The 27360-nt window shown below is 45.3% G+C and overlaps 8 protein-coding genes across 8 annotated transcripts; 3 read left to right on the forward strand and 5 right to left on the reverse strand.

Annotated features, from left to right (window-relative positions):
• Positions 1-4121: 4121 nt before the first annotated feature.
• GLAREA_03178 (uncharacterized protein) lies at positions 4122-5075 on the forward strand (the record flags this gene model as incomplete). Its single annotated transcript, XM_008088262.1, has 3 exons — positions 4122-4341; positions 4406-4641; positions 4692-5075. 3 exons carry the CDS (start codon positions 4122-4124, stop codon positions 5073-5075), a joined length of 840 nt encoding a protein of 279 aa, XP_008086453.1.
• Positions 5076-5548: 473 nt separating this feature from the next.
• GLAREA_03179 (uncharacterized protein) lies at positions 5549-7054 on the reverse strand (the record flags this gene model as incomplete). Its single annotated transcript, XM_008088263.1, has 2 exons — positions 5549-5810; positions 5856-7054. 2 exons carry the CDS (start codon positions 7052-7054, stop codon positions 5549-5551), a joined length of 1461 nt encoding a protein of 486 aa, XP_008086454.1.
• A 2978-nt stretch (positions 7055-10032) lies between these two features.
• GLAREA_03180 (NAD(P)-binding Rossmann-fold containing protein) lies at positions 10033-11202 on the reverse strand (the record flags this gene model as incomplete). The annotated part of the gene is made up of 4 exons (XM_008088264.1): positions 10033-10247; positions 10306-10826; positions 10960-11051; positions 11104-11202. The coding sequence occupies 4 exons, from the start codon at positions 11200-11202 to the stop codon at positions 10033-10035; spliced, it is 927 nt and encodes a 308-aa protein (XP_008086455.1).
• A 2117-nt stretch (positions 11203-13319) lies between these two features.
• On the forward strand, positions 13320-14686 carry GLAREA_03181 (uncharacterized protein; the record flags this gene model as incomplete). The annotated part of the gene is made up of 3 exons (XM_008088265.1): positions 13320-13784; positions 13841-14457; positions 14515-14686. 3 exons carry the CDS (start codon positions 13320-13322, stop codon positions 14684-14686), a joined length of 1254 nt encoding a protein of 417 aa, XP_008086456.1.
• A 1487-nt stretch (positions 14687-16173) lies between these two features.
• Positions 16174-19045, reverse strand: GLAREA_03182 (uncharacterized protein; the record flags this gene model as incomplete). Its single annotated transcript, XM_008088266.1, has 2 exons — positions 16174-18701; positions 18754-19045. The coding sequence occupies 2 exons, from the start codon at positions 19043-19045 to the stop codon at positions 16174-16176; spliced, it is 2820 nt and encodes a 939-aa protein (XP_008086457.1).
• A 2164-nt stretch (positions 19046-21209) lies between these two features.
• On the forward strand, positions 21210-22707 carry GLAREA_03183 (Acyl-CoA dehydrogenase NM; the record flags this gene model as incomplete). The annotated part of the gene is made up of 4 exons (XM_008088267.1): positions 21210-21284; positions 21384-21806; positions 21863-22476; positions 22530-22707. The coding sequence occupies 4 exons, from the start codon at positions 21210-21212 to the stop codon at positions 22705-22707; spliced, it is 1290 nt and encodes a 429-aa protein (XP_008086458.1).
• Positions 22708-24263: 1556 nt separating this feature from the next.
• GLAREA_03184 (uncharacterized protein) lies at positions 24264-24656 on the reverse strand (the record flags this gene model as incomplete). Its single annotated transcript, XM_008088268.1, has 1 exon — positions 24264-24656. One exon carries the CDS (start codon positions 24654-24656, stop codon positions 24264-24266), a length of 393 nt encoding a protein of 130 aa, XP_008086459.1.
• A 1258-nt stretch (positions 24657-25914) lies between these two features.
• Positions 25915-26694, reverse strand: GLAREA_03185 (uncharacterized protein; the record flags this gene model as incomplete). The annotated part of the gene is made up of 1 exon (XM_008088269.1): positions 25915-26694. One exon carries the CDS (start codon positions 26692-26694, stop codon positions 25915-25917), a length of 780 nt encoding a protein of 259 aa, XP_008086460.1.
• Between the last annotated feature and the right edge of the window lie 666 nt (positions 26695-27360).

Raw genomic sequence — 27360 nt, forward strand, 5'->3', positions numbered from 1 at the left:
ATACAATCAGACTTGTGGTGTAGAAACAGAAAGTGCTTTAGAATCGCATGGCATGTCGTCGTCGGTCAGTTTGGTGAGGTGCTTTGTGTATTACGTGAGCCAGCCATACCCAAGTCATTTCTTCCGCCGAACTACGGAGAAAGTGATTAAATTTTGATTGGCTCGCCTATGGCCCTGCTGCTTGTTGGCAGTTGTGATAATAACTCTGAGAGAACCTGTAGAGTAAGATATCAGTAATCGCAACTATCGTCCACAGTTGTATTAGCTTAATGATTTACCAATATCTTCGCTTCGTATAAGACGCAGGGCTTAGTGAGCCTAAAAGCTACATCATCTGTCACGTGATGCACCCCTGTTCTGAAACGTGACAGCAACCATCAATCACATGAACTGGGTTACCAAATTTTGGCCGTTCCAAGGCTAAATGCTCGGTTTTTGTGATACCTCTCTATGGTATCTCTCTTACTTCTTGAATGTGTGGTTTTCATGTCGCTTCTTTCTTTGGATTCGCTCTCCTAACGGGAAATTAGCATTGAGGATTCAAATCGTGCTTTATCACTGGCTTTTCTCTCATTATTTCTCAGATAGCTGTCCTCATCTGATTTATTCCAAGGCTGCTTGAGGTTATAGGAAGCGGGGGATAAGTGAGTCAAAGCTAAGGACCCTAATCATGCAGAAGGGTTTGACAAATCGACATCCAGTTTCTACGCACTTCATTGACACATACAGCAACATATGTATCGACTGGAGGTAGCAAGATTGACGAGTCTCTGAAGAAGCATCGATCATTTTCACTTTGCACCTCGGTGGTCTTTACTTTTGAATGAGGTTCAATTCTCAACGATTGACAACTAGATGGGGTTGCCCGCTATTGAAATGGACTTCTAGCTTGTACGCAAGCATGTGAATCACTCACATTTCAACGTGTTGTTACATTTCTCTTGGTTATGCCCCATACAGTAGTGATAGGCCGATTAGATGCATACACGGCATCAACCTATGGCGTCAAAAGCAAATCAACTTGTCCAGGTGAAAGGAAACGATAAATCGGAACACTGCCAGATTGCCTTCGAGCATGCCGTGGCTTGAGATCTGCATATTCCGTCTTTTTCCAAGCAAACAAGATGCAGATGACAAGAATCAAGGACCAGTGAGCTGTTCTCATGTGGAAGCCTTGGGTTGTACAAAGATATTTTGGACGCCGAGTATGACATCAAAAAAGCCATCATCGCCAAATAATTGCCCTGTGGACGAGCAAACCACTGCACTCGCGAAAGTAGAGGATCTTCCGCTTCGGTTTACCGTTTAAAGTTCACGCTGCGGCTCTATTGGCGGTACCGAGACGCTTAAAGTATTGTCACACCATTTCAGTGTTCCATATGAAGAGAGTAAGATAAATTTCAGGTATGATATTCGATTCCCCAACATATATAAACACGAACGCCAAAGAACAAAGGCTCTATAACGTAACTGTATTATCGACTAATCTATGAGCTAGCTAAACTTATCTTACTATTCCGGCAAGTCATCAGACTCATCTCAATTATGTAATCTTACCTGTTTTACTCACCAACCAACCGCAAATTAAGCGAGAAATTGAAACCTAAAGTTCGAAGAGATAGCCACAAATAATGAGTAGGCCTCCTATAGCAAACCAGAATATTGGTTTTTTTTTTCATTATATCTATAATACAGAAAGTGTTCGTTATGCTCCAAGTCCCTTACGCACATATGTGTTTCAGAATCTTTACAACTACTCTCATTCTTTTTACTCTACCTCCAAGCTGTGGCTACTAGCCCAGGCATGCTAAGTGCTTCGTTAAAGCTAAGGAGAAACGAGCTGCTGGTCTTCGCAATTGTCTTACTGAAAACAAGGGGACTAACTTCAACAGCACATAATTGTTGGATCTCGATGAGATTCCTCAGCACTGACATCAACACCAAAGCCGCTTGAGTCACCATAGACGAAGGAGCCTATCATCCACAATCATAAAAACAGATTCAACGTAAGACGACCGCCACAATCACTATTTCCATCCAGCGTTGAAGTATGACTCGTCAAGTTTAATTGTTTTACTCCCTCTTTCGTCACCACCCTTAGATTATCTCAGAATCACTCGTCACACTGCTTCTGATCTCTCTCGGCCAATTGCAAGCGATATAACCGCTTTAAACAAGACAACAACGAAGCCATGTCTTCGCTGCTTCTCAATCATGTGAGTGCTGAGGAGGAAACTTGGGAAAAACAAGAAAACTTGTGATCCTATGACAGCTTCGAAATTCGAGAGATTCGGTCAAATAACGTAGACCGTCGAAGCCGCTTTGACATAGTGGAAGCTTCCACTGTGTTCCACATTAAACAGTTTGGTATTATTATCTGTAATGCCCGGGGACGAAAACACAAATTATTTGAAGTTTCACAGGTTGATCAAGTCTCCCCTGGTAAAATGTACTATGATCTGTCTCCTTCTTGATTTTGATCTGTGCAAAGAAAGACAACACAGACAGTTTGTCACATGCGTTGCGTTGGTTCTAGAAGCTCAAATATTTAGCTCGCCGGCAGCCTGACATTCGATCTACGAAGCAGGGAACTCTGGAAGAGAAGATCCTCCAAGGTAAAGAAATTTACAGACTACCTCTTTAGCGAGTAATATGGAAACAGGATTCTAGGTAACGCAATAGAGTAAGAATGCGTTAACACCGCTGACAGAAAGTAAGCATAATTGGTTGGCACGCTTGGTTATTCGACACGGCAGCACCCAACTTTATTGAAATTCCTTACCAGTATTCGATCACAAGATGTGACCATCAGCTACAGGAATAGCATAGTCTCACTAGATTCCCTTCTTACATCTCGCTTAACGACTGTGGCTTTCATAGGCTGATCTCAGCTTTTGTTTTTGTCCTCTCCTTCTTATATAAAGACTGGCCTTGTCTCCAAATACTTTAAAGTCTTAAAAAGCTCACTGCAATTCCAACCTTTCTAACAAAGTACTTTCTGGTTCAACATATCAACCATATTGCATATTTACCTGTATCTTCTGGTCCCTGAGCTCTCGAGTGCAACGACTGACGGAAAGAAATCCCAACTATGCACTTCTTCTCGGCAGCAGTACTGAGTCTTGGAGTGTTCGAGGCCACTCTGGCCTTACCAGTGATCCCTAAAGTAAGCTCCCCGATCAACTTGTTGTCCACTCACAAGACAGTCTCTAACAATAGCCACCCAGGGGTTAACCCTTATTCGAAGCGCCAAAGCACTCCCATATTTTGCTGGTGAAGGATCTGTTGACTATGTAGCACCCGTGCCCGAGGTAACTTCCCTAATCCACCCCTTGATTTTTATTCATGAGGCAGTCTCTGACCGTAGCTATTTGTAGGGAGTAAAGTTTGTTCGAAGCGCTGAACCCCTTCCTTATTTTGCTGGTGAAGGATCTGTTGATTACACAGGTCCAGTCGTACACTGAGTTGACAGATTAGAGGTTCGAAGCTTCATATGGGTGGAAAATGTCTTGTTCCACAATATTGTCATGTTGATTTGCAATTTGTTTCTCACTATCATTAATTTGCACTATCAATAAGAACGTGGCCACAGTTCTAAACCACTCAATTGTCCAGAAAATAGTGCCTGTGATTTTGTTCCATAGCCACATAGTCATATTGATAATCTCAGTGGCCTACTCCCCCCGAGTGACCTCAGCGGAACTTGAAAGATGGTTACACAAGAAAAACCACCATGCGATTATACCAACTTAACACGCATTTTGGCAATTATCGTGTCACAAAAACATCCAAGGCTTTAAGCCAGAGCGGGATTCCAAGTCTTTGGATACCCAATGAAATTCTGCAAATCGTAGAAGCTCACGTAAATTTGCGACACAACCCACAGGTGATCTCACAGCCGTCATGAGTTCGAAAGCCATCGCCTTTTCTGCAAATCAAGTGTTGGTATGGCTTGTTTTCAACCAATTCAGTACAAGAATACGGGAGGGGGAGAAGATGTGCATCGAATTCATTTACGCGCGTCTACCCAAAGAATTTGTGTTGTGAACTGTGACTTATTCTCAACACTTAACTTGCTCACTTTCTCCAATATCCTCACTTTATACTAAGATAATTTCAAAATGGACAGAGCAAACTACACCCAAAAGTATTCTCTGCTTAAGAATAGTCTCCAGGACGATCAGGAAGAGTCCGACTCGAAAACGGAACCCTACAGTCAGCGAAGCTTCTCTTACCGACTACTACGACTCACTTTCGGCGCTTTAGCATTCCTCTCCATTCTCGCCAATATAGTATTTCTTGTTCTTCTCAACCGGTCCTCAATACCACATACGAAATTCGGTATGTTTCTTCTGACTTTTCAATTTAACTAAGAGAGTTGTCCAATTAATGACCCTATGAACAGCCAACTTAATCTACGATGTCCCAACCCCAATCTACAGCAGTACCCAATATGGCCCAGGAATCGGCACAGAAGAAGATCGAGACCGTCACTGGAATGCTCTCGACATCAGTCCGGGAATTATTGCCATACCAGACACAGAAGCCGAGTTAATGGGCCTCCCACCTTCGCAAAGACTTCCTTGGGATCAATCGACTGGCGTCTATCTCTTGGGTGCCCATCATCAAATCCACTGTCTTGTAAGTAATACATCAATGGATTCAAACATTCTGAACTAACGTCTTCTCAGAAAAGCATGTACCAATACATCTCCAACCTCCACAACAATCGAACAACACTCGCCGATCACGCACACATCCTACACTGTCTAGACGACCTCCTCCAAGATGCCTACTGTCACGCCGACGACCTTCCATGGATGCAACTTCCACCTCAACCAGACCGCAAGAAATACCCAAAATACCAGGTTCGTCAGTGCAAGTCTTGGAAGAAGTTGCTGTCTTGGGCAGACAAGTATAATTCCTGTTATAAGTATGATAATGTGACTGATGCTTCGGGGATGCCGACTAAAAATGATTTGGAGCATTATAAGTTTTGCCCGGAAGGGTCGAAGCAGAAGGCGGCAATGGAGGCTTGTTTCAGAAACAAAGAAGCTAGTGCTCTAGATGTGTGAGTCAGCTTCGGATTTCACGCTGAGGTTGATTGCCAAGTGGATGGAAGTGTCTGCGATTTGAGAATAGAAAGAGATGATGGTGGAAAGACAACTAGAATACGAAACAACTGTCAACACTCGATCCAGAGTTTAATTTGGGTTTTTCGGAGAATAGCTATTGAATAAATTAATATAGCTCTTCTATGTGATTTAATGGTCCTCGCCAGCGCCACGATGCATTAACTTGGGAGGTAGTAAACGTCGTTAGAGTCTGGAAAGATTACTCTATCCTGGAGCTAGCCTTCTTGAAGAGCGAAGATATTAATGAAAATATACATTTCTTTTCCTAGAACCAGCGTACGTGACCATGAGAAACAGAAGAGATCGTAGCTTGCTGCATTCAAGAGATCTACCCCGTTATGCAGGTGCAAATAAAATCCGGCTCTTGAACGTAGTCAGTTCCATGCCGCCTTTTCCCCCTGGAATGAGTATAATTAACGCTGATTTACGCTATTTTCGTCGTAAATTTTAAGTGCTAACTCAGTTGATTCAGAATCCTCGGCTGTAGTCCAACTTGCCATTGCCATGATTGTCTCAAAAGATGACAGTTTCTTCGCGTAATAGCTAATCGAAGGCTCAAGACACTCGACGAATCTGTAAGTTTGAGATATCTTTGCCGCCCCAAAGTTTGGAAGTGTGATAGTGTCCGTTGTGCGCTTAGAGCTGATGTACGAACGATCCATTTCGAAATTATCCCTAGGTTAGTCTCGGCGGAATGAATTTCAGTCAATCGTTAAATACCGTCCATAGCCAAGTGTTTCCTCTAGCAACGTGCATATTCGAGAAGTATCAGCTGGCCGAAAATCCTGCTTACAACAGAAGAACCATAAAACGTCCATTTGTATTTTGAAGATCGGCCGGTTGTAGTCGATAACAATCGAGTCCTCTTGAACATCGCTTGCTAATCCGAGAAGAGCATAAAGTCTGTCGCGTGGTTCGGATGACTTGCTATCTTTACACGCAACCAGAAGTTCCAGAAGAGTCGGCCGTTTGCTTTTCTGTTGGAGCCGACTCGTACAAATTCTCGTTGCCGGGCTGGCGCGGATGCGCTGAAGAGGTTCAGTGAGCCAGGATGGTAAATCTGTAAGTTTCTCATCCTTCAGAGCGGCGAGATGTGATATAATAGTGTCGATGATAGTACCATCTATTGTGATTCGTCCACAATAAAAATCAACCTTTTGTGCTAGTAGGTACTCTTGGACAATCCAGATTCTGGTCCAGTAAGATCGGCTTGTCAGAGATGCTAGTCCTTTCCAAGCGATTTTTAAAGAGGGATCTTTCTGCCCAAAGAATGCAAGGTTCTCTAAAATGATTTGGAACCTGGACCAATATAGTGCTGTCTGAATCTCCGAGTTTTCTTCTACGAGGGATTCGTCACTCCATCTGAACCGAAAATACTGCGCCTGACCTTGTGTTAGGATAATTGATTGGTACATGTTCGTGTTGTGGTCAATATATAAGATACCTTTCTCGGCGAAGTTTCGAAGTTTTGTGTCCCAGATGTTCTGGAAAAAGGAAAACGCTGCCTGGATCTCCGCACATTCCTGACCTAGCCAGACTAACACACGACTAGCCGTACTGTATATCAAGCTCATAAGCTCAACTTGGTGATTCCTCTCGTTTTTGTCATCCTGATTTATGCAGATAGCGTCAATCCAAAATGTTTGCATCGTCTCGGTGCCTCGCAGGCACTTCAATGCTGACCAAAGATTCTGAGTAATAAGAAATGATTGCCCTTCAAGCTTGATCTCTAGCTTCGACGCTTTTGAATCCCCCCACTCGTACGACAATGCCGTGTATCTCTCGACAGTATGTGATAAGAGATAGTCGCTCTTCAAAGTACACTGGATTTCGCTACTTTCTTGACCAGGAAGGAGATGGACAAGACGAAACTGATGTGCCGAAAGTCTCAGCGATGAATAGATTTGGGAAGGGTCCATGGTTGGGTAGGATATGACAGCTAAGCAGTTTTGTGGAGTTGTAGACTTTCAAGATGTCTAGTATACAGAGCTACGAAGAGTAGGTCACGGCAAAGCACCGGAGACTCCTTTGAAGAGGCGCAGTATTCGTGAAGGTGGCTTCGCCTACTGTCTAGTCCGGACTGTGGACGTCAATGCTCTAGCCCTCGCAAAATATTAATCAAGTACGACCTTGGCAATATCTGTGTGGTAAAATAGCAAGAACATTCGAGATCGAACAATCCTGAGTGGAGGAGCGGTAAAAGATAGCAAGGCTCGCTAAAGAGCCTTGCTACAGCCACAGAAAAAACATGGAGCGCCATCAAATGAAGATTGAGAACAACCCTGCAGCTGCATGATCTGGCTAAAAAGAACTTGATCGTCAGCATCATTCTAAGTAAGGCGGATTCGCGGGAGAAATGACCAAAGAGAAATCATTTCATTACTATTCTTTTGAAATACTGAGCTAATGATCGAGATACATTCTTCCACCATTACTACGGCGAGAATGTCTATGTTAGGTTGTAAGTTGATTGTGCCACTTTGCCAAGAAAGTCGCGGAATGCGCTGTGATTCTTTGCTCTTCTTCATTATCAATACATCAAGTTACTAACGGATTTCTTTCTAATTACTTTCCAATAGAGAGGTTTTACAGATTTTGGGATTACCGTTTAACTTCCTATTATGGTTCCGCTCTATAGTTTCATGTAATTTATACTTTATCTCTTTCGAAGCTTTAATAGAACTTTATAATCCTAAAAACACGTTTAGGACTATATAGTCCCACTAGGACTACGATGGGATTAAGAAATCCGTCCTAATTAGGAAGTTATTTGGGTCGAAACACTCTCTTACACACTATAATACTAACCGAATCCCAAAAGCTACAAAACCTCTCTAATGTCTCAGATATAGAGAAGAAACATATATCGAAACGCTCCCGAATGACAAGCGGCAGTTTCGCAGTCCGAGACTGGCAGTAAGGTTTTCATTTGCAAACACTATCGACTAGTACACATTCGATCCACCTCTTCCAGTATTTCCAGTCAGTTCCGACAGCAGTGATTGGAGCTCTTCGAGAGCCCTCGACTCCAGTAATGACTGCCCCAAGCACTTGCTGAAGGAATGCAAGGCTTTTCCGCAATACGTTGGGCGTCAGCCCGCTCGCTAAAGACTCGTTTTGCTACTTGATCTAAACGGTCATATTCCAGGTCTCGGTTCAATATATACCTATCCATAGGTGCATCGGGGTGCGTTGTGCTTCGGTCGCTCGTTTTTGATCATGTTTTTGGAGGGATATATTAGGGGGCTGTACTTTTGTCAGTCATTATTCATGTATTCAAAAACGTTATTGAAGAGCATTCAATGTTGGAAATATTTTCAAACGTACACTACCAAGAATCCTTGCCAGATAGAACACTAGGCCCTTGAAGCGAATCCTTTGCACCCTTGCAGACTCTTGTATGTTCGACAAATGCAGAATTTGATCTTGCCCGATGCTCTAAATCAAGTAAAGACGACCGCGGGTCGTCGCCAGAAAACAGAGCCCGCGTTTCCGGGTGTAGAATTCCGGCTTCTGTATAGTTCAGAAAGTTGGCTCGACATCCCCAACACCTAGTGCCTCTGCCTGCTTCAAACTGAAGAGTCTGTTTCGCCTCTTTTCCTTGCCAAAATAACCAACCCCTAGAAGGCTAAGCATAGACGGTATCCGGCGAAGCTGGGTTGGCGTGAGTCCGAAGCATTTCCTAGCCATTGCACTTGTTCTAAGGCGAAACGACCGGTCTCTATGGAGGCAATCATGACAGCACCTCTCAGAAGTTTGAAGGAATAAGAAAGGTGCAAAATGTTCGCAGGCTACGCATTTATTGGAGAGCAACGGTTTGTGAATAGATCCAGCGGAGTGAAAAGTGACCAGTTTAGCCCGGGAAAAGATTACCAAAGTTGTAAAAGCGTGCTTGATCAGGTCTCGATACGCCGGCAATGATTCAACAGTCGCTTTCCCTCGGTGACAAACGCATGCGAAGCGTGACAGGCTCCGGAAGTCGAGAGATTCGAAGACGATATATAGAAGTTCAAGGGGTAAATTTCTGAGTTGACCAATATCGAAAGAGCCAGGTGTCTTTGGAACAAAAGTTGGTGGGATAGCATCCTGAACAGTCACCATCCACTTTAAGATGTGTTGTGGGCGCAAGCCGACACGCTCGATGAGAACGTCCGCGTCGAGATCCATGTCTTCATTTGCAGGGGCATCAGAGGTTCACTAATAATTTAGTCAACCTTGTCTTCTTATGAGTTCATGAAGCTGTGATTTTGTGTTGATGATGATTTGCCGAACAGGTAGTTGTTGAAAACTCACCGAGGCGACCACAAAACGGGAAGGCCGCGCTCTTACTTCGTACGACCTCGCTTAGCTCGGTCTATTCCATATTAGGCAAGCCCTTGCAAACAAACTATCGTCTTTTCTACAAAGATCATAATATGACGACCGAACTATTGTAAGCAGGAATGTAGGGGCTCTGTCCTAGATTTAGCTGAACTAAAACGATTTATAGAGAATATCAAAGTTACAGTTGAAATAGAAGCCTACCTAGTTCTTACGAAGAGAAAGATCTCGATCTATCATGCTCACGCACGTAGCGAAAGTTAAGTCCAAGATCGTCCAACATTGTGACCGAAAATTCATCTATATCTAACAACAAATCAAGAAAGAAGGGAGTGATCCCACGTGCTAATCTATAGCAGCGCCAGTGAATAGCCAAAGCTAGATACGACAAGTTCGAAATTCCCAGAGTGTAGATATCCATCCGTCCTGTCCGCGCTATGCTATTCCAAACCCAAAATCCCCACCCGATCCTTACTGAGGTGAAATCCGTAGCTGTTGTACGTACTGTTCCGTGCTATTCCAATGTCTTCAAGTCAGACTCAACTTCATCGCGTCTATCGCGACAGAAATATGAGCACTAAGATCCCCATTCTCTCTGCAACCAATTCCAGAAAGGAATCGGGTTGACGCTAGCCAACGTGAGTGTCGGGGCAGAGAAGCAATATCGACCTTTCTCCGTAGCGACGAGTTCCTCGAAACGGGCGACTTTGCCCCAATCAAAGGTCGCTCTCGCATGATCGACATGAGCTTGAAGGTTGCCAGCTTGGTGATATATGGTATCCAGATGATCAACTAGCACAATACCAATTAATACAACATCAACGTAAAGTAAGGTAGAAGGAGTACTGACGATTCAAAACAATAGCCCCCCACTGCAAAATCTCACTAACACTCCTCCGGTCTCCCTGAACCCTATACTCAGTCGGCCAAGTCTCCACTCCCAGGTCAATCGCCTTGACCACATACTGCGCCAAATCCCACACTGAAATCATACAAAACTCCACCGGATCCCCCGTGCTCGTTTGCACGACCGTCTCCGCCGTTCCAGTCCCAAGATTCATAATGTAATCGCCCTGATACTGGATGCCGCTGTTGGCACCGATACCGAGAGAAGCAAGGCCTCCTCTGGCGAATCGCTCGTAGAAAACGCCACAAGTGAAGATGGTGTAACGCATGCGATGACGTGAATCTGAGTTCCATTCTTTGAGACGCGCCAGAGACTCGCGTTTCCCACGGACGTCAGGGTCGCTGGAACGGCGACGGCTGGGTGAGCCTTCGAATTCGGCGGGGATGAAGCGGCTGACGCGAGAGTGTGCTGCTGCGTCAATTAAGTTTATCTGGGAGGCGCCTGAAACGGTGGATATGACGATGCTAGAGTGGATTGAGATGTTAGTGTGCGGTATCGACGTTGTGTGGAGGTGATGTTTTGAGCGACGCAGTCGCTGGTAAAAAGGGGCAAACGAGATTCTTAGGGCAAGACGAGGGATAATATGAATAGACTTACTCAACTCCCCGAAGATAATACTCCAGATCTTGCTGGTTACGATAGTCGACCACAACTACCTGACAGTCCAAGTCTTCAAAGTCTGGTTGTGCCTGGGTGTCAAGTCAGCGTGTGTAGCTGCGGGAGGAAAATTTATCCGCGTACAGTTCTAGAGAGTATGATAGTTATGTGCTCCGTCTCTCTGAGATATTGTGCAAATATCCGTGCCAATCCGCCGGAACCGGCTATAGCTATTTTCATCATTGTGGTATCGTTCTTGGTCGTTGCGAAGTGTGGTTTTGCATTGGATATTTAAATGTTATATGTTCACGGATTTTTGATTGTCCCATCCATTAAAAGGTACGCCGCAAGGCAAAACTCAACCCTTGGAAAATCAAAGCAAATAGGTTTCTAGACCGGTAAGGCAACACATCACGGGGGTGACTCAAGAGCAGTACTGCTACGTGAGTGGGCAAATACGTCTCGAGCTTATGGCATGTTACAATCGAAGCAGACGGAGGAAATGCCGCCTAAGGATAGTAAAATAGATAGCAATGTTGTGTTCTAGGAAGCTGCCGAAACTACGAAGCTCAAAGCGAAATAGCCGTTGCTGGGATGAGAAATAGGGTGGCGAATCAGTTGCTTGACATACGCCCTCCGAATGTTTAGTTGAGGTGATATCAAGGAGCACTCCAATACAAAGCAAGGAATGACCCAAAGTCATCTTGACAAGCAAGGAGGTTGCCTTGAGGATCTCGTAGAGTTGCAGGAAGCAGCCAAGGTGTGCAGTAACCACATAACTATTGTCGTCATACAACAGTCACTTGGAGGAACCTGCATATGCCTCAATCCTCGAGGCTGAAGGATACGACTACCTAACATATAAATTGAACATTGATAGAGGTGCTTGCGAGAGAAACGGAAGATTGGAGGCTAGTAGGAGATCCCTCTACGAGGAAGACTGACAACCATAACAAATGCAGCACTGAATGCTCGGCTCAAAGTTCCAGCACCTGCAAGCTAGGCTTATTTGGTGTATATGAAGGATATGTATGATTCGTCCAGTGATCGCTCGCCCATGTGGCATAGCAGCCTACTTCATTTCGAGCGATGCAGTCAGCAACGAATGAGCCTCCAGAAGTCCACGCACCGAGCTGCCAAGAAACTTGCAAGTTGTAGCAACATGCAGGGAACAAAACTGAATTATGGCACTTGATGGCAGTCAAACGAGGACGATCTTAATGACATTTGTGCAACAAATCAATCGGGATCATATCGATAATAAGACCCCAATCAGTCTGACTCGTGATAAAGAGGAAACTTCCTCGATGAGCATGCCATCAAAGGCGAGTCACCTTGCAGCGAATCCTCGTGTGTAAGATAAGAAGAGGCTCCAAACAACGTGTCAGTGGAAGGAATATAGACCCAAGAATGGTCGAGTCCAATGTACCCTCCAGGGTAGGAATGTCTGGGAAAGGTGCATGCAACCAACAACAATGCAAGCTACTCGGTTTTGGGATTGGAGACCTCAGAACCAGTCGGGTACGAGGTACAGCAGGCAAGAGAACAGGAGAAACACGGGGAGCGTTTCGTGGTTCCGGCAGTGGATTTGGGGGCTGCTGGAGTTGGGAGGTGTGGTCTTGGAGCTTCACCAAATTCCCGAGAGCCAGCTTGGAGCCCCCAAAGCCATGCCACGAAATCAAACGAAGGCGATAGTTCGATCGAACATAATCATTCCTTCCCGTGCTGAGAAACCACCCAACTTTGAATGACGAATTTCCGATGATTTGGATGCCAACGTTCATAAGGCTGAAGGCAAGCAATCAGACTTTGCATGCATGTGCGTGAGCGGGACGCTGCAAGTCTGCAAGATCATTTTCCAACATGGGACGAATGGGATTTGGTCGAATTGAGGACAGAGGAAGCCTGGAATAGCGTTGATGGTCGGATATCGCCGGTCTGCTGGTGACATCAAAATCCGGCGATGACACTCGATGTTGTGAGGCTCTACAGGATCCATGCATCGAGCATCGGTGACGAGAAAGGAAGCGAGTGAGGTTGGTCCAGGCAGAAAAAGCGAGGCGAGCATGGTCACGTTCTGGCGGAGGTGTGTTAGCAGTCACGTGACACTATATTTCGGGCTTACCATTTCGGAGTTAGTCGTTCTTGACGCGTCTCCTCCGCTGTTGCTCGAGGTCAACAACATAACATCCATCGTCCAAAGAACCAGCTGCTGCTCAAGTCTGGTGAATCGAGAAGGAGCACCCCACATCGAAGTCAATCCTAATGTTCTTGGAGATTCGACCTCAACTTACCTTCCATCTTGCTACACAACTAACAATCTGCACTAACCTTGACTGAGCAAGGACGTGGTAGCCACGATGATAATCAAACAAGAACCGTCGAGTCCGTCAGATCAGAGACAAGTTTCGCGGACACGCCAGCATTCGACTCTCATCAGGAATGACGGACCCCATCTTGCGCCTGCTTTGCCGCTATCCGCCGTGTCTGGAAGGAAGAGGAGTCGGTCCGCATGCGACTCTGTTCAACCACTTCATGGCTCTCGAAGAGAGCGAAGAGAGCACCGCGGTCGAACGACGGACAGATGGCCTCGTGGAGATGTACCTGGAGTTTCAATACCAAGATCACGACCTTATTCTCCCGATGACACGCCTCGTTCCAGAGGTTGCCAGAGCACTGATAGATACCGCCCAGATTACCACCGCAGCCCCAGAAAGCGTCTTAAAATTGACAGTTATAGACCGTCTCGAGATGTGACCCCTCCTAGGCATCGGTCACCAACCCCCATGCAAGTCGAACCCGATCCCGCCATCGACTCTCTGAAAGTAAGTCGTCCTTCACGCTCAACATTTGTATGGCGGTACTGATGTTGGCGGCAGAGAATGTATCGGCTGTGGACAAAATAAATGAGGTCGGTAGGCGGCAAGCGGCCAGAAGTCGGGGGCCATTGTCGCTGTCGAGCACAAGTGAGCCCGGCGAGACACCTACCACGATCCATTCCCGCAAGAGTGTCTCGCTCATTGATGCGCACCCAGCTCCAACTCATAGTCGTTCCAAGGCAGACCCTTTTATTGACCCAATTGCAGGAAGCATTGCATCTCTCCCTTTGCGAAGACACCCTTTTTCACCTGCTCCTCAAGCCCTCTCTGTTGCTCTTCAAGCCACAAATGGCCAAGCCTTCTCTGTTCATCCTAGTACCCAAAATCCCCCCTCAGATGCTCAAAGTCTTGCGTCAACCGATAAGAGGAAAGTGCCACGATCTGGCTTCGCCTCGGTCAATGGCCGAGCGCCAGGATCGAATCGTTTCAAAAATGAGTTTATGAGGTTTTTATCTGATGGATCGCGAACATCTTCTACCACCGCAAGACGTCCCTCAGTGTCCAGGCCATTGCCGCAGTCCGAGCAGATGAAATCCGAATCAAATCTGGAGGTCACCCAACTTGAGCCCGAAAAGTTAGAGCCTCCGCGATATGGTGATGGCCAACCGTCCGATCCCCCGTAAGTCCATCAAACCCATGGATGCTTGCAATGCACCTGGCTAATCCTGGCGAAAAGGTTTGGGTTATTTGAACTTGGCCCATCTGGCAATCAACTCGCATTCCAGTTCAGAACGGAAGCGAGTCGGTGGTGGAGAGTGGTTGTCCAGCCCAACACTTGTATTGCTCTCCCTGACTCGTGTCTAGTGAATGAGGTCAGCGGATCTCTGACAAATACGACGATTCCATGATACACTCATGATGTTAAACTTGAACACATGTCACTTGCCTGACCTTGTACTATTCTGGCCACCAGTGTTGTAGAGCAACGTCCACTGCTAGCACTGATTTCTCGAAATTTCCGAACCACCAATTGCAAATTAGCGTTTGGCCGTTCAAACCGTTTTCTTTGTCTCTGACGTCTGGCTTTCCCTCTCAAGCATGGATAGAACTCGATTTTGGCGTATAGAAATTCGAAAATCTTACTTTCACAAACGATGAGGAGTGTTCTCGGCAGATATTTGAAGGGTGCTTCCTCCATAAGAAGACGCTAGGCAGGAAATATGTATGTCCCTGCTCGGCAGCTAACATGATTACAGGCAGCCAACATCCTATCATGACTCAGAAATCGAAAACCTGCTTTTGTCTTCTTCCGATTATTCGTGTTTGTTGGGCTGAGTTGGTTGGGGTGGAATCCTTCGTCAGGGGTGGTCCTGGACAAGGCTACGTTTTCTTGATCGGTATACCTAAAGTGGTAGAATTTAGGCGAGTGAGTCCTGAACAAGGTATTTTGTCGATGTGTATAGATTGATTGTATAATTGGGTTTCATTTTGAGTGTCGAGACGAATTAGATAATTGTTTATAGATACACGATTCTTAAATCTTCCACATGGTTTGCAAGATCGCTTTTGAGGTATCTCAGAGCATAGCAGAATTGTCACTTGTGACTTCTCCACTAGCGGACAGTAATCAAGGATAGCTTACCATGACACAAGATCTCCCATTTGAATAAAGACCTCAATTGACGGAGATTTGCACTTCGTTCTATCTTGAAAAACTACCGTTCCTCGTAGAATTATCAGATCTGTATGTTGTCACCTCGTTCAACCCGGTCTTTCGGTTGAACTTCCACCACATAGGTAGCCATAGATTCAAGTTGCAAGATGCGATACTGATAGTGTTTAACACCCACACTCTGCGTAGCGATTAGGATTAATTGCCTGATAAGGTGGCTAACACTGGTTTTTATCTCATCTTGCATGAAGCATTTCGTAGATTGAATGGATTTTGGATTCGGGGTTTGGTCGTGTCGTAGCGTTGTATGCTGTTACAGATCTTGGAAGCAGATGATATTGTTAGTGGTGTACTTATCATCTGTCTCAATTCTTATCATCCTCACACGATTCTTCGATGAGCAGATGGATTTCATGTATATATGTATATGTCAATTTTAAATTTTCATCTCTCTTCTACTCTCTCTCCCCTCTACTCCACATCCTCTCAACAACATAAACCATAAAACACAAACTCAAAACTGGTATAATCCACCTCCAACCCAAACTCCGATCCCAAAAAATATACGCCATTGCTATGCCCATCCCATCTCCATATATAACCCCCAAAAATAAAAAATAGTTAAATACAATAAAAAAAGTAAAAAGCGATAGTAGTAGTGTTTTACAGATCCACAAAAAGACCATGTGATATCAAAAGTAATAGTAGGGTGTGAGAATATGTCTACGCAACTCTCAAATACAAATCCTCCCCTTTTCTAGTAGGCGTCAACTTCGGCACCCACCCGGGCGTACCGGGAAGCTCAATCGGATCAGCGCGCTCGAACGCGACGCCGCCTTCACCCACCACGCGTCTCGAGTCTGGGGAGAGGAGATTGGTGTTTTTTAACGGCGCCCAGGCTGTGGGTTGTGTGGGGCGGTTTGTGAGGGTTAGGGCTGAGGCTTTGTTGTTGCCGCGGCGGTGGGCGAGGGGTTTAGGTTGGGGTGAGGTGGGCGGGGTGGAGGTTGAGGCGTTGGAGAGACGGATTCCTGGGGTGGTGGGGGTGGGTGAGTGGACTTGTTGCTTGGTCTTGGGTGTGTGTTTTGGGCGCGGGGAGGTGAAGGGGGAGGATAGGGCAGGCGGATGTGGTGTGCGATTTGTGGAGGAGAAGGAGGGGCCGGAGGGGGAGATGGGTGTTGGAGTGTAGGTGTCCCAGTTTGGGGAGTGAGGAGGTGGATTGTTGTCGAGGTTTGCGACGGTTGAGAGACGTTTGTTTTTGATTTGGGTTGGAGGAAGGTGGATCATGATTCCTTGCGGTGGACATGTTAAGGAACTTTGGCGACGGACTTGGATTCGGCGTTCTTTCTCGCGTGCTGCTGCTTCGGCTGCTTCCCATGGTTTTCTGGCCTCGGACGCGTTGTTTGGTGTAAAATTTGGTTGCGGTGGAGGTGGGATTGCCTTGATTGCTCCTTGTGGTTTTGGAATCTTTGGATATGAGACACGAGATCGACCACTGGCAGGTGACTCGAAAACCGGTGAGAGTTGGAGCTCGCCTGTCCGTGGACCTCCAGCTGGAGAAGCGGCGCTATTGGTTTCAACTGAGTTCCCGGCCTTATGGCTATCATATGGTCCTGTCTGTCTATACGCCTTAGGGATCTGAGGAAGAGAACCGGTTGGAGGCAAGCTTGGCGTTGGAGAATTAGCTGGATTTGAAGACGATGGTGTGGCATAATTTGAGGAAGCGACAGTAGGCGGTCGCGAGTCAGTTATTGGAATCTTCAATTGCAATGGTACCATCTGCCGAGGTGGTTTCGGGAACGCCTCAAGTACTGGTTCCATGGAATCTTTTCGTGGTGGGTATTGCATTGGATTTCGAGGTTGTGAGAAACTGCCCATCCTTCGTCCAACCATTACTGGCTTTGCTTGAGATAAAGGCATTCTCATGGCTTCAGAACCCTGAACATCCGCTGCTGTGAAATAAAATGCTGGAGGTCCAGTTGTATTAATTGGGGTGTATCGTTCCCACTCATCGATTGTGTTGTCCAAATCTTGTTCAACTCTCGATCGACGATCTGCTTTGCCTTTTACTGGACCAATACTCATATTGCCAACAGCATCCTCCTCAAATTGAGTGGCAGTGCTTTGTCTTGCCCAGTTACTGTCACGTGGAGCTCCATCCAGTTCCAGTGGAGATTCCGAGTCCTGTGGCACAGGCATTGGTACAATGACTGACGGCTGAATATAGGATACTCCTCTGGCATTTCCAACTTGTGATTTTCGTAATCCACTCTCCTCAACATCCTCAAATAATGTTGCTGTACTCTCTCTCCTCAATCCAGGGCGACCTGCCACTGGTGGAGGGAAGGAAAGTCCAGCACCTTGAAGCGAAGCTGGAATGAATTTGGGTGTCGGTGGCACTTGAGGTACCCACCCTGGCCGCTCAAAGTCCTCGTCAAAAGTAGTCATTGTGCTTTCTCTGTTGTAGGTCATTGGCTTGGGTGCAGTCTTCGCAAATTTGGCCGCTGCCTTGGGTGGCATCTGTAGTCTTAGAGTTGGCTTTGGCGGTAAAAGTTTTGATTCGCCCCTAGGTCTCCGCATAACTGGTGATTGATTAAGCTCTGGTGATATCGCAAGTCCAATAATCTCATCTGCTTGCATGCTTCTCCGCGAGAACATGTTAGGGCTTGCAACGTCGAAACGACGCGGCACAGGTGGTGCAACTTTACGAGCAACTCCACTTGTGGTACCACCTGGTCCATAGTTCAAAGGTTTAGCATAACTATTTTGCGAATCAAACGATGGTGGGTAGTACGAAGGATCCATAGACAGTGGAAGATCATCGCCATCATCATATTCCATTCTTTGTCGTCTCTTCACACATGCTAAAATCCCTATGATTCCAAGCATGACGGCCATTCCTCCAACAGCAGCGACCGTGATCCCAACAATTTGAGCTTGTGTCAATTTTGGAGTTTCTGTTGGTGGGAGTACCGGCACAGTGGTTTGGGATTCGGCTGGTGGCTGTGTTGTTGCTGGAGCGGGAACCACCCCGGTTGATGTCAGAAATCCCGAAGAGGAGGAAGAGGAAGTTGGAATAGACGTGACAGCGAGAGTGGACGTGGCTGTAATCGAGTTTGACAATGTCGTCGAAGGTGGTTGAAGTCTAACGGTATTGGACTGAACTTCCAATGTTGCAGAAATCACCGTATGTGTGTTGGGTATGGCATTTGCCTTGCCATTGCACATTCCGTGTGCCTTCAACACAACATCTTCTATTGAATGTTAGATCACGACATGACGTAGGATAATTGTAGTTTGACTTACCCTTAGTGTCGGCTTGACTGCAAACTCCAGTTCTTTGAGCACCAACAATGCATTGCACTGAAGCCTCTCCGATCGTATATTCCGAGGCACTGTCATGAGAACACAGACAGTCTAGGTCTGGTGTCTGACCGCAAGCACTCGCTGCGTAGTTCGAGTCTATGAAAGAAGTGAAGCATGGTTGGGCACATTGTGGTACCAAGCTCTTCAGTTCTGACGGCAACGTCGTCGCTCCGTCGACGAGTGTTGTAGATATGGATGTCAGGAGGATAAGAAGTGGCCAGCATCGTGCCATTCTCATGGAGACTAAAGTTCAAGACGATGTTAGCATGGGCGTCTTCCACTTAAACATATCTGCAACCCAAAGTAACACAACTGCAAAAGCATAAGTGGCGATCCTAGCGCAGATAATATCGAAGTCTAAGCATCGTTTCATCATCCTCAGACCAACTTCAAGGCCCTACCCTCATCTCCCAGAGTGTGTCGTAGATCTTTGCATAGGAAAGGCAGACTGACCTTGTGGTAATTATTATCTCTGCGGCGACCAGCGTCCCAGTCATCATTAACAGATCAAAAAGGAAATCTCGAGTACACGACAACCCATTCTAATCCCGCAAAACGCAATGAAATTTGATGACGACTGAAAGGACACAGGAAAAATGGAAAGACAAGAGAAAAAAGAGTTTGAAGTAGAAGATGGGGCGGAAATGAAGCGTTAACTAGGAGAAAAAGAAGCCAGAGCAAAACCCCACGATGCAAGACGAACAACAAACCAACAGGAGGCCCAGTTGCCCTGGCCAACGCCGTGCCTATTAGAAGAAGCGGAAACTATTTGGAGCGCCAATAGAGCGGTATGCTTGACGCTTCACCGACGGTAAAGACGGATTCCCACGTCATGATGGCTGGATTTCCCCAGAGAACACGCAAAAGATGAGCCTCACCAGGAAGATGGAAGGCAGCATTGCCCCTGGCGGCTCGTGGGACCGATCCCTGCGAGCGCTTCCGAGGCGCTGTCTTTATGTCTGGGCCTATTTAAAGCATGGAAGTCGATGCGGGCTGACTGGATGTTGTTGCGCGGTTACGCAGAAGCCAGAGCGAAAGAGGGTGCACCAGCGGCTACACTGCGAGCCGAGTCACGTGGGCCTGCAGCATTTCTTTTCCTGCGCCTCAATTGGCCTGGAAATGCAAAAGAATGCAAAAGACCTTCATGTAGCCATTTAGCCTGGTGTGGTCGACCTTTTCATTGTTACAATTGGGGGCTGTGAGTACATGCGCAGTCTGTATATATGCAACGCTCGGGACCTCTTTGATTCTCAAATGCGTGACTTTCTGATTTGCCGACCGACAAGCCAACACTGCCTCCATCGCTTCGACGCATTAAATCTGGGAGGAGACCTCGGATTCAATGGGAACAAACTCGCGGAATTATCCAGGAGTTAGATTGATGGGCACTGCTAACATACTGTAGTAAGATTTTAGGCGTACTCGATGGCTTCCATCGGCCGGACTCATGCTCAACTAATTAAATAATTTTTGTTTATTATTAATTCGTAGCATACTTCTCAGCGAACACATGTGGTGTCAAGCCAGGTCACATTTGAGTGAAATTTCAGATACCACCGTGGAAATCTATTGTGATGAACAGAGGTGCGATCAATGTTGACTACAAGATGTTTAATCCACTCTAGAACATTTGCAGAGCTTTTTTCTTTTCTGTCAATAACTAACCAGTAAAACTTCTTCACAAGTTGGATTTGGATTCATTGCTATTCAAAGGTAATCCACTCAGGTTATCTTTCCCGACTCGCTTGATTTGTTGAATCTTAGAATTACAATGCGAGTGACTTTTACATTTTTCGAGTTCTCCACGTTCCTCACAAATATGGTGTGACAGAATTTTTTGATATCTCACTGTAACACTCATGGTCGTCCAGTAATGTCTACAGGAGTGTTACTTTACTAATTAAAAGCAGTCGGGTGTTTAAGAGTAGTTACACTTACTATAAACTATTAATATTATCACTATACCAATCTCTGCGTTAAATCATAGGTTAACGTATTTTACTTTAATACATCGAAGAGCATTACAATTAAATTAGCATTTTTATACTTTCGAAAGATCGATTAAGTGGACTAGAAGTGGATGTAGAAGAAAAATGTTGAGTACACCGCCGATGCAAGCTCGTTTCGATCGTTTAGAGCAAAGAATAAATGCCAACCCACTTGTACAACGATCGGATACCGGGAGCCGGATAAATGCCATTGGCTGAGAATCGTGGTGGAATAGTCACTGTCAGCACTACCACACCACCCTGTCGGTAATCGTGTCAGCTGAGATTTTAAGTCCATGGAGAATTGATCGGAAAGTCTTGCAATAGATCATCTCTCGAGTACAAAGGAGAGTTTACAACCCTGAGAACGGTCCCATCCAATCCCATTAGTGTCCAGTGTTCGACACCATGCCTATTGACTTCAATCTCTCGGCGACGGAGGAAGGGACACGGAATGCAGCAGCCGCATTCGCAGCAGGGCCGGTAAGTGGAAGTTCGATACATCTCCGATGAGGTTCTTAAGCTAAGAAGAGCTTAATTATAAAGGAAAGTAAAATCGGCAAGCATGCTAATTTTTGACAGCTGAAAGATGCTAAGAAGAATTACATGAAGTTTCAAGATGAGAAGCGATTCCAATCAACACAATCTTTGTACAGTCAAGCTGTTGCAGGCGGGCTAATAAAAGGCCAAATCTCTCCCTCTCTAGGTGGAGCAGGTGGAAGTCTTACGGAAGCAGCTATCTTGGTCGAGGAGATGTACCGGGTCGAGCCATCGGTCTCCCTGACCATTTTTGCAACCGGGCTGGGCCTAACGCCTCTCAATTTGGTGAACAAACCAGAATTCAATGAGTTTCTGACGCCTTTCCTGTCAGGAGAGGGAGAGCCGCTAGCGAGTCTGGTGTTCTCTGAGCCTGGCGGAGTTGCGAACTATTTGGAGAAGGGAGCGCCAGGCCTCAACACGACTGCCGAAAAAGATGGTGATGAATGGATTATTAACGGAGAAAAGGTTCGAATCTGGCACTTGAGTATCTTTTAGAAGTGGAGCGACTAACATCTAAGCAGATATGGGCTACCAACTGTGCTGGGTGGGACTTTCAAGGTGCAGACTTGCAATGTGTTGTCTGCCGAACCACAAATCCAAGCTCTGACGAACCAGGTGATGCAATCATGATAATTCTAGTTACCAAAGATGATGTACTTCGAAATAAGCCTGGATCATTCAAAACTCTCCGTCACGTCCCGACAGTTGGCCACAGTGCTTGCTCTGGTCCACACATAAAATACACAGGGCTCAGAGTTCCGGCTAAGAATGTCTTATGTCCAGCAGGCACAGCTGTGCCCATTATCTCAGGAAGTTTCGATTGCTCTGCTATTCTTGTCGGTGCCATGAGTGTTGGTATTATGCGAGCAAGCTTTGACGCGGCATTGGCCTTCGCGAAGAGTGACAGCCGCAGAGGTGCGGTGGAATTGTTGCAAAGACAAGCGGTGGCAGATCTTCTGAGTGGTATCAAAATGCAGACAGAAGCTTGCAGGGCTCTAACTTGGAAAGCAGCGAGTTGCCTTAAGCATGGACCGGGCGATTACAATGCCAGGCGAGAACTTGCCCTGGCTGCTAAAATATATTGTAGTGATGCTTGCGTGAAAGCAGTAACGGATGCTATCAGCGTTGTGGGAGTGTAAGTGCTCCTTTCGTCCTTTACTAGTGCGTCCTGCTAACCAGTTGGTGTAGATCTGCCTACGACTCCGATCAGCCCTTTGCGGAGTTATTGAACGCGGCTATGGTTCTGCCAATATTCGATGGAGGCAATGTTGGAATTAGAAGGCGTCACATGCAAGAATTGATGCTTGCAAAAGATTATGATGCGTGGGCTTCAACCTATGGTCCGTCAGCTAGTAGTGAAAATTAATAGCCTAATTAACATGAAAACCTATGCTCACTTGTCAGTCTCACAGCACAAATTTGATTCTCCTGCTAAATTTGTTGAGCTTGAAAGGCTCCAGATTTTGACCAAAAACGCTTCTCATCAGCAAGTGGATGTGTACTTGGACTGTGGGCCGGTAGTCGCTGCGTCTGAGATTATGATATAATCTTAGCCATATTGCGATTTGTGGGCAGCTTAGCGATGAAAAGGGGTGTATATAGTGTTCAGTAGTGATATGTGGTGGTATCTACGATGATTGCCGTCCAACTGTTCCTCACCTCGAAAGAAAGCAACAACATCACACGTGCACGGACGGCCCACGTGACGCCCATGTACCTACATCTACATAATTGCATATAACCATAGTCGATACAATCTCAATAGTTAACAGTTGGATTAGCCTTCTTTTACTAGATAAATAACAGCAGTCTGCCGTATTGTGAACCGGTCGGCTGGAGACATCACGTGATGACGCTGACGCTCAACCACCTATCTCGCCAGCTTACATGGATATAGGAAGTAAGAACACTGATGAAGGAGGTGGGATAAAATACGAGGGATTAATTCTTAGAATCCTCTGATCCGAATTGAACTTTGGGGCTTTGTGGGACAACAAATCCGCAAGATTTAAGCGAGGATGAACCTCCAATCCATTTCAACAATCCTCCCACTCCTTTTGACAATGTTGATGAGAATTAATTCTTAGTTTGTCTTTACATCAGGCTCACAGGCTCTGCTTTCACTGGGGTGGTTTATTCTGATTGGATCTTAGATTTAAAGCCCTTTGGAGTTGATATTCAGTTGAGCTTAATAAAATCCGGCAAGGTCTCGCTTAACATGTGTTAATACTAGCGGGGCAACTTCCACTTTGTCCTTCTATGAATCTCACTATGTCATGCTCATATAAAGAGAGTAATTGCATTTCTCTAGACTAAAAATATATCACCTGTTCGCGACTTGGGATAAAAACAGTGGTGAACATTTTGGTCTAGCTGTTATTAATGCTATAAAGTAATATGCCCACTACGTTTTATTTTCTACGTAATGACAGTGGTGTCGCATCTTAAATAGTATTACAAACGCTGTGTTCTGGTAAGTATAGAGTCAAGTCTTTGTTTCAATCAAAATCTGGCCTGGTGTAAAGCTTAGGTGCTTTTTTGTCGGTAGGATTAAAAAAGGTGATTTCCGGAATCAGAAAGCCTGTATTCGACTCCTGCACTTTCTCGAAGATTCTTTGGAGTTCAGCTCTAACTAAATCTTCTACCTCTTCTTCATAGCCATAGTCATCTCCCCGTTTCTTTTGGCCGTAAACAAATATCAACTCCTTCAATTGGAAAGCCATCTCTAATCACATCTTCAAAGTCCTGATTCTGCTTTTCGAATCTGGCTTCTCCCTCGGGAGTAGGGTGAGCTTCCCTCAAAAGTCAGGTAAAATTTGCTGCGGCAATCCTTTCCACCTTAGCTAGATTGTTGCCCTCTATCTTACGTAATTCGTTCAGCGCTCGAAGGCAGCCCAGGAAATTCCATACCTTCCGAACAGTTCATCTGACACTACCAGGGGGTGCAATTGAAGCTGCGCGGTGGTCAATAGCCAAAGCTTCTTTCTCGAAGTTAAAGTAAATCCAAGAACCTGGACTTGACTCGGACAGAATTCGCGTATATTTGCTCAGAGTCAGCACGCGGCGGTAAGAATCTGATTCTCGTCCACTGAGTCCAACTGGTAGAACATAATGATAGTCGACTTCGATGATTATGGCGGGCTCTTCAGGTCCCCTATAGTTCGAATCTTGGACGATGAATATGGTCTTGGGATCGTTAATATGCGTGTAGATCATATTTTGCACTTCTTGGGGTTGTTTTTGGATCAAAGTTTGGAGCAACTTAAAATCATCGCTTTCCTGTGGGTTGACGGAGGAGCTTGCACTTTGGCTCATGTTTGAGGTAATTGGGTTTCTGAGGAATTTAAAGTGTGCGATATGTATTCGGGAAGGTTGTCAAAAGGAAAAGACTTGCTGATATCTTCAAATCACCAGTAGATACAGCTTTCTTTATATAGATTCCTTAGAATAATGTTTTGCACCTTCTCATCATATATAATTCAAAAGTTGTGATCTAACAGGACATAAGAAGTGTTCTTTGTTATCCAGCTACGAAACCAACAGGACATTCCTTGGAATCATTCGTACTTATGACTGCGAACTTTGAACAAAGACCTGCTGGAATGAAACCAATAAACGAAACAATCGCCTTTGACGAGATCTAGTTCATGTTGGAAATTCGTGAAATGACACAGCAAGTTGGGAGGCATAGACTAAACTTGCTAGAAAAGCCCACATGTGAGAAACAAATAAGTAACCACCCCAACGTCGCACATATCTTATGAGCCGTGTTCCAAAATAGAAGAAACGTTGTCGAGAATTACCAATGGTATACTTCAAACCTTGAGTTTCCCTGACGATAACGTTCGAAAGCTGGTCCAGAATTTGAGCATTAACGTGTCAAGAAATGCGACAACAGTAACAGTAAATTTAGTAAGATACACATGAGCCCAATTCAATTGACCTATCTAATCCTATATCGCAAACGTATTTGGCCCGTCCATTCTGTGCCTCAACGACTCCAATTACTCTGGCATGCTCTTTAAATAACTTAAGCGAGGATCGACGCCACCTGTGCCCTTAAGCCAATCCTCCATCTGTTTGGCACTTTACTGTCATGAATCCATGGCGCATTCCTTCTGCTTATCTTTCGGTTTTCGCGAGAGTCAGTACGACGGAAGCTTGTTGTCGGCGTATCGCTTTTGCGAAAATTTCGTCCCTGCAAAATGTTCTCAATAGGGGGGGAGGTTCGCTTAGCAATAGGAGGTAAGCGGAAGTGACAGAAGTAAGCACAATCGCTCTTGACATGTGTCCTAGAAATTCATTGGGTCAAAAATTATGTGATTAGCTATTGCAATTTTCTGATCACACTTAGTGATGCAATGACGCACCTTACCATTCCGAGCTCGCAGTAGGATATGTGTTCACTAAACTCCGATTTCTTGGTTTCAATTTTCATTAAGCGCTATGATCGTTACGTAATTCACATTTCTGCTAGTCTTTCTCCCCAACAACCTCCAATAATGCATTTCTTAACAAGATCTTGTCAAATTGCAGACTATCCCCAGCATGCTCTACTGTTGATTGTTTGGTGTTATGTCATATAAAAATTTGGGGCACCAGGGGAATTGTGTTCCATGAAAATGATTCTAGGAACCAAACATTCTGTATGCCTTTGCTCGGTCAAGAACATGTCTTGAATCTGGCGAGTAATGGTATTTTCGTCATTACTCGAGTAAGGAGATGCATTGCGTTGGTAAGCCAACTTCAGCTCTCGTAAGTTTCGAAATCCGTACTGGACTGCGGCTTCGAAAGCTTCTCGTGAGTGATCGCCTGCTAATCCACGTGCAGTGTTTCCGGTTTCGAAGTTCCAGTAAAACTGGCCAATAGCAATTTTCTGTACACTATCTAAAAAGTTTCCTTCATGGTTTAGTAGGTCTTTCAGCTTTTTGAGGGACATTGCAGGTGCCCATGGATCGCGAGAGCGGGGTGTAATTTGACCATGCCGACTTCTTAGCGTCATTACGTAAGGGTGAACTCCCAGTGTGTCCATTTCATCATTGAACCATATGTATGATTCATAATCTGGTGGTTCTCCGTTAGTACCTTCTAGGATTCGTTCGTAGAGACGTTCGGCGTTAGCTCGAGCAACCTGATTCACCTGGGAGGTTGGCGGGTGAGTGTAGGTATTATCTACCCTGTAACCTCTCCATGAGGTGGATGGTACGTAAACATCGCGGATTATAACGTTTCTTGGAGTCAAAGCTAGTCCGTAGATATAGTCCTGGGTCTCTGTGGGAAGATTGTTGATTGGAAATCCAGAGCTACTAGATTGCCCCATAAGAACCAGCTTGGCTGGGATAAATATTTTCATAATTTTCCATATTGACGAAAACTGGCGTTCAAATTTAAAGTAAAAAGATCAGGATTGTGTTTAAGATGTCGGTTCTTGCTTATTTGTTTTAGATAACTTTCATTGAGAACCATCTACATATAAGTAAAGTTCCCGTACTGATTTCATACCATACTGAGCCGTTGTAATATGTTGGCTTAATTTGAATCGCACAGATGGAGAATGAAAATCCTTTGTCTCAAGGTCATGGGCGCATTGGACCAACAGAAGATGCTTCAAGGCATTTTTAACTACAGAGCTTGACAAGTCATCAGTCAGAATTGACCAACTTCGACTAGAACTATGTGAGACATTATTTTTGGCCAAAGCAGAGCAACAAAGGTTCACTGAAACGAAATTATTGTTGGTATCAATTTGAGGTCATCACCGGGTTGGAAAAAGGTACCAAGAATCACATGGTTTCTTTGTTGTGTTGAACATAGCAGTTGAGCCAAGAAAAGCAAATTTGATTTCTCTTGTAGTGATGAGAAGCTATCGGTCACTGAATCATGAAGACTTGATGGCACATGTATGCTAGAGACGAAGGCAGAAATTCCTTCAGATATCTTGTATTATGAGAATTGGCAAAAAATAAAGCTTAATGTAGACAATAAAGTCACTTGCAATGAAATTAAGAGCTGGTTCTTC

This window comes from Glarea lozoyensis (assembly GCF_000409485.1).
Source record: "Glarea lozoyensis ATCC 20868 chromosome Unknown GLAREA6, whole genome shotgun sequence".
NCBI lineage: Eukaryota > Fungi > Ascomycota > Leotiomycetes > Helotiales > Helotiaceae > Glarea > Glarea lozoyensis.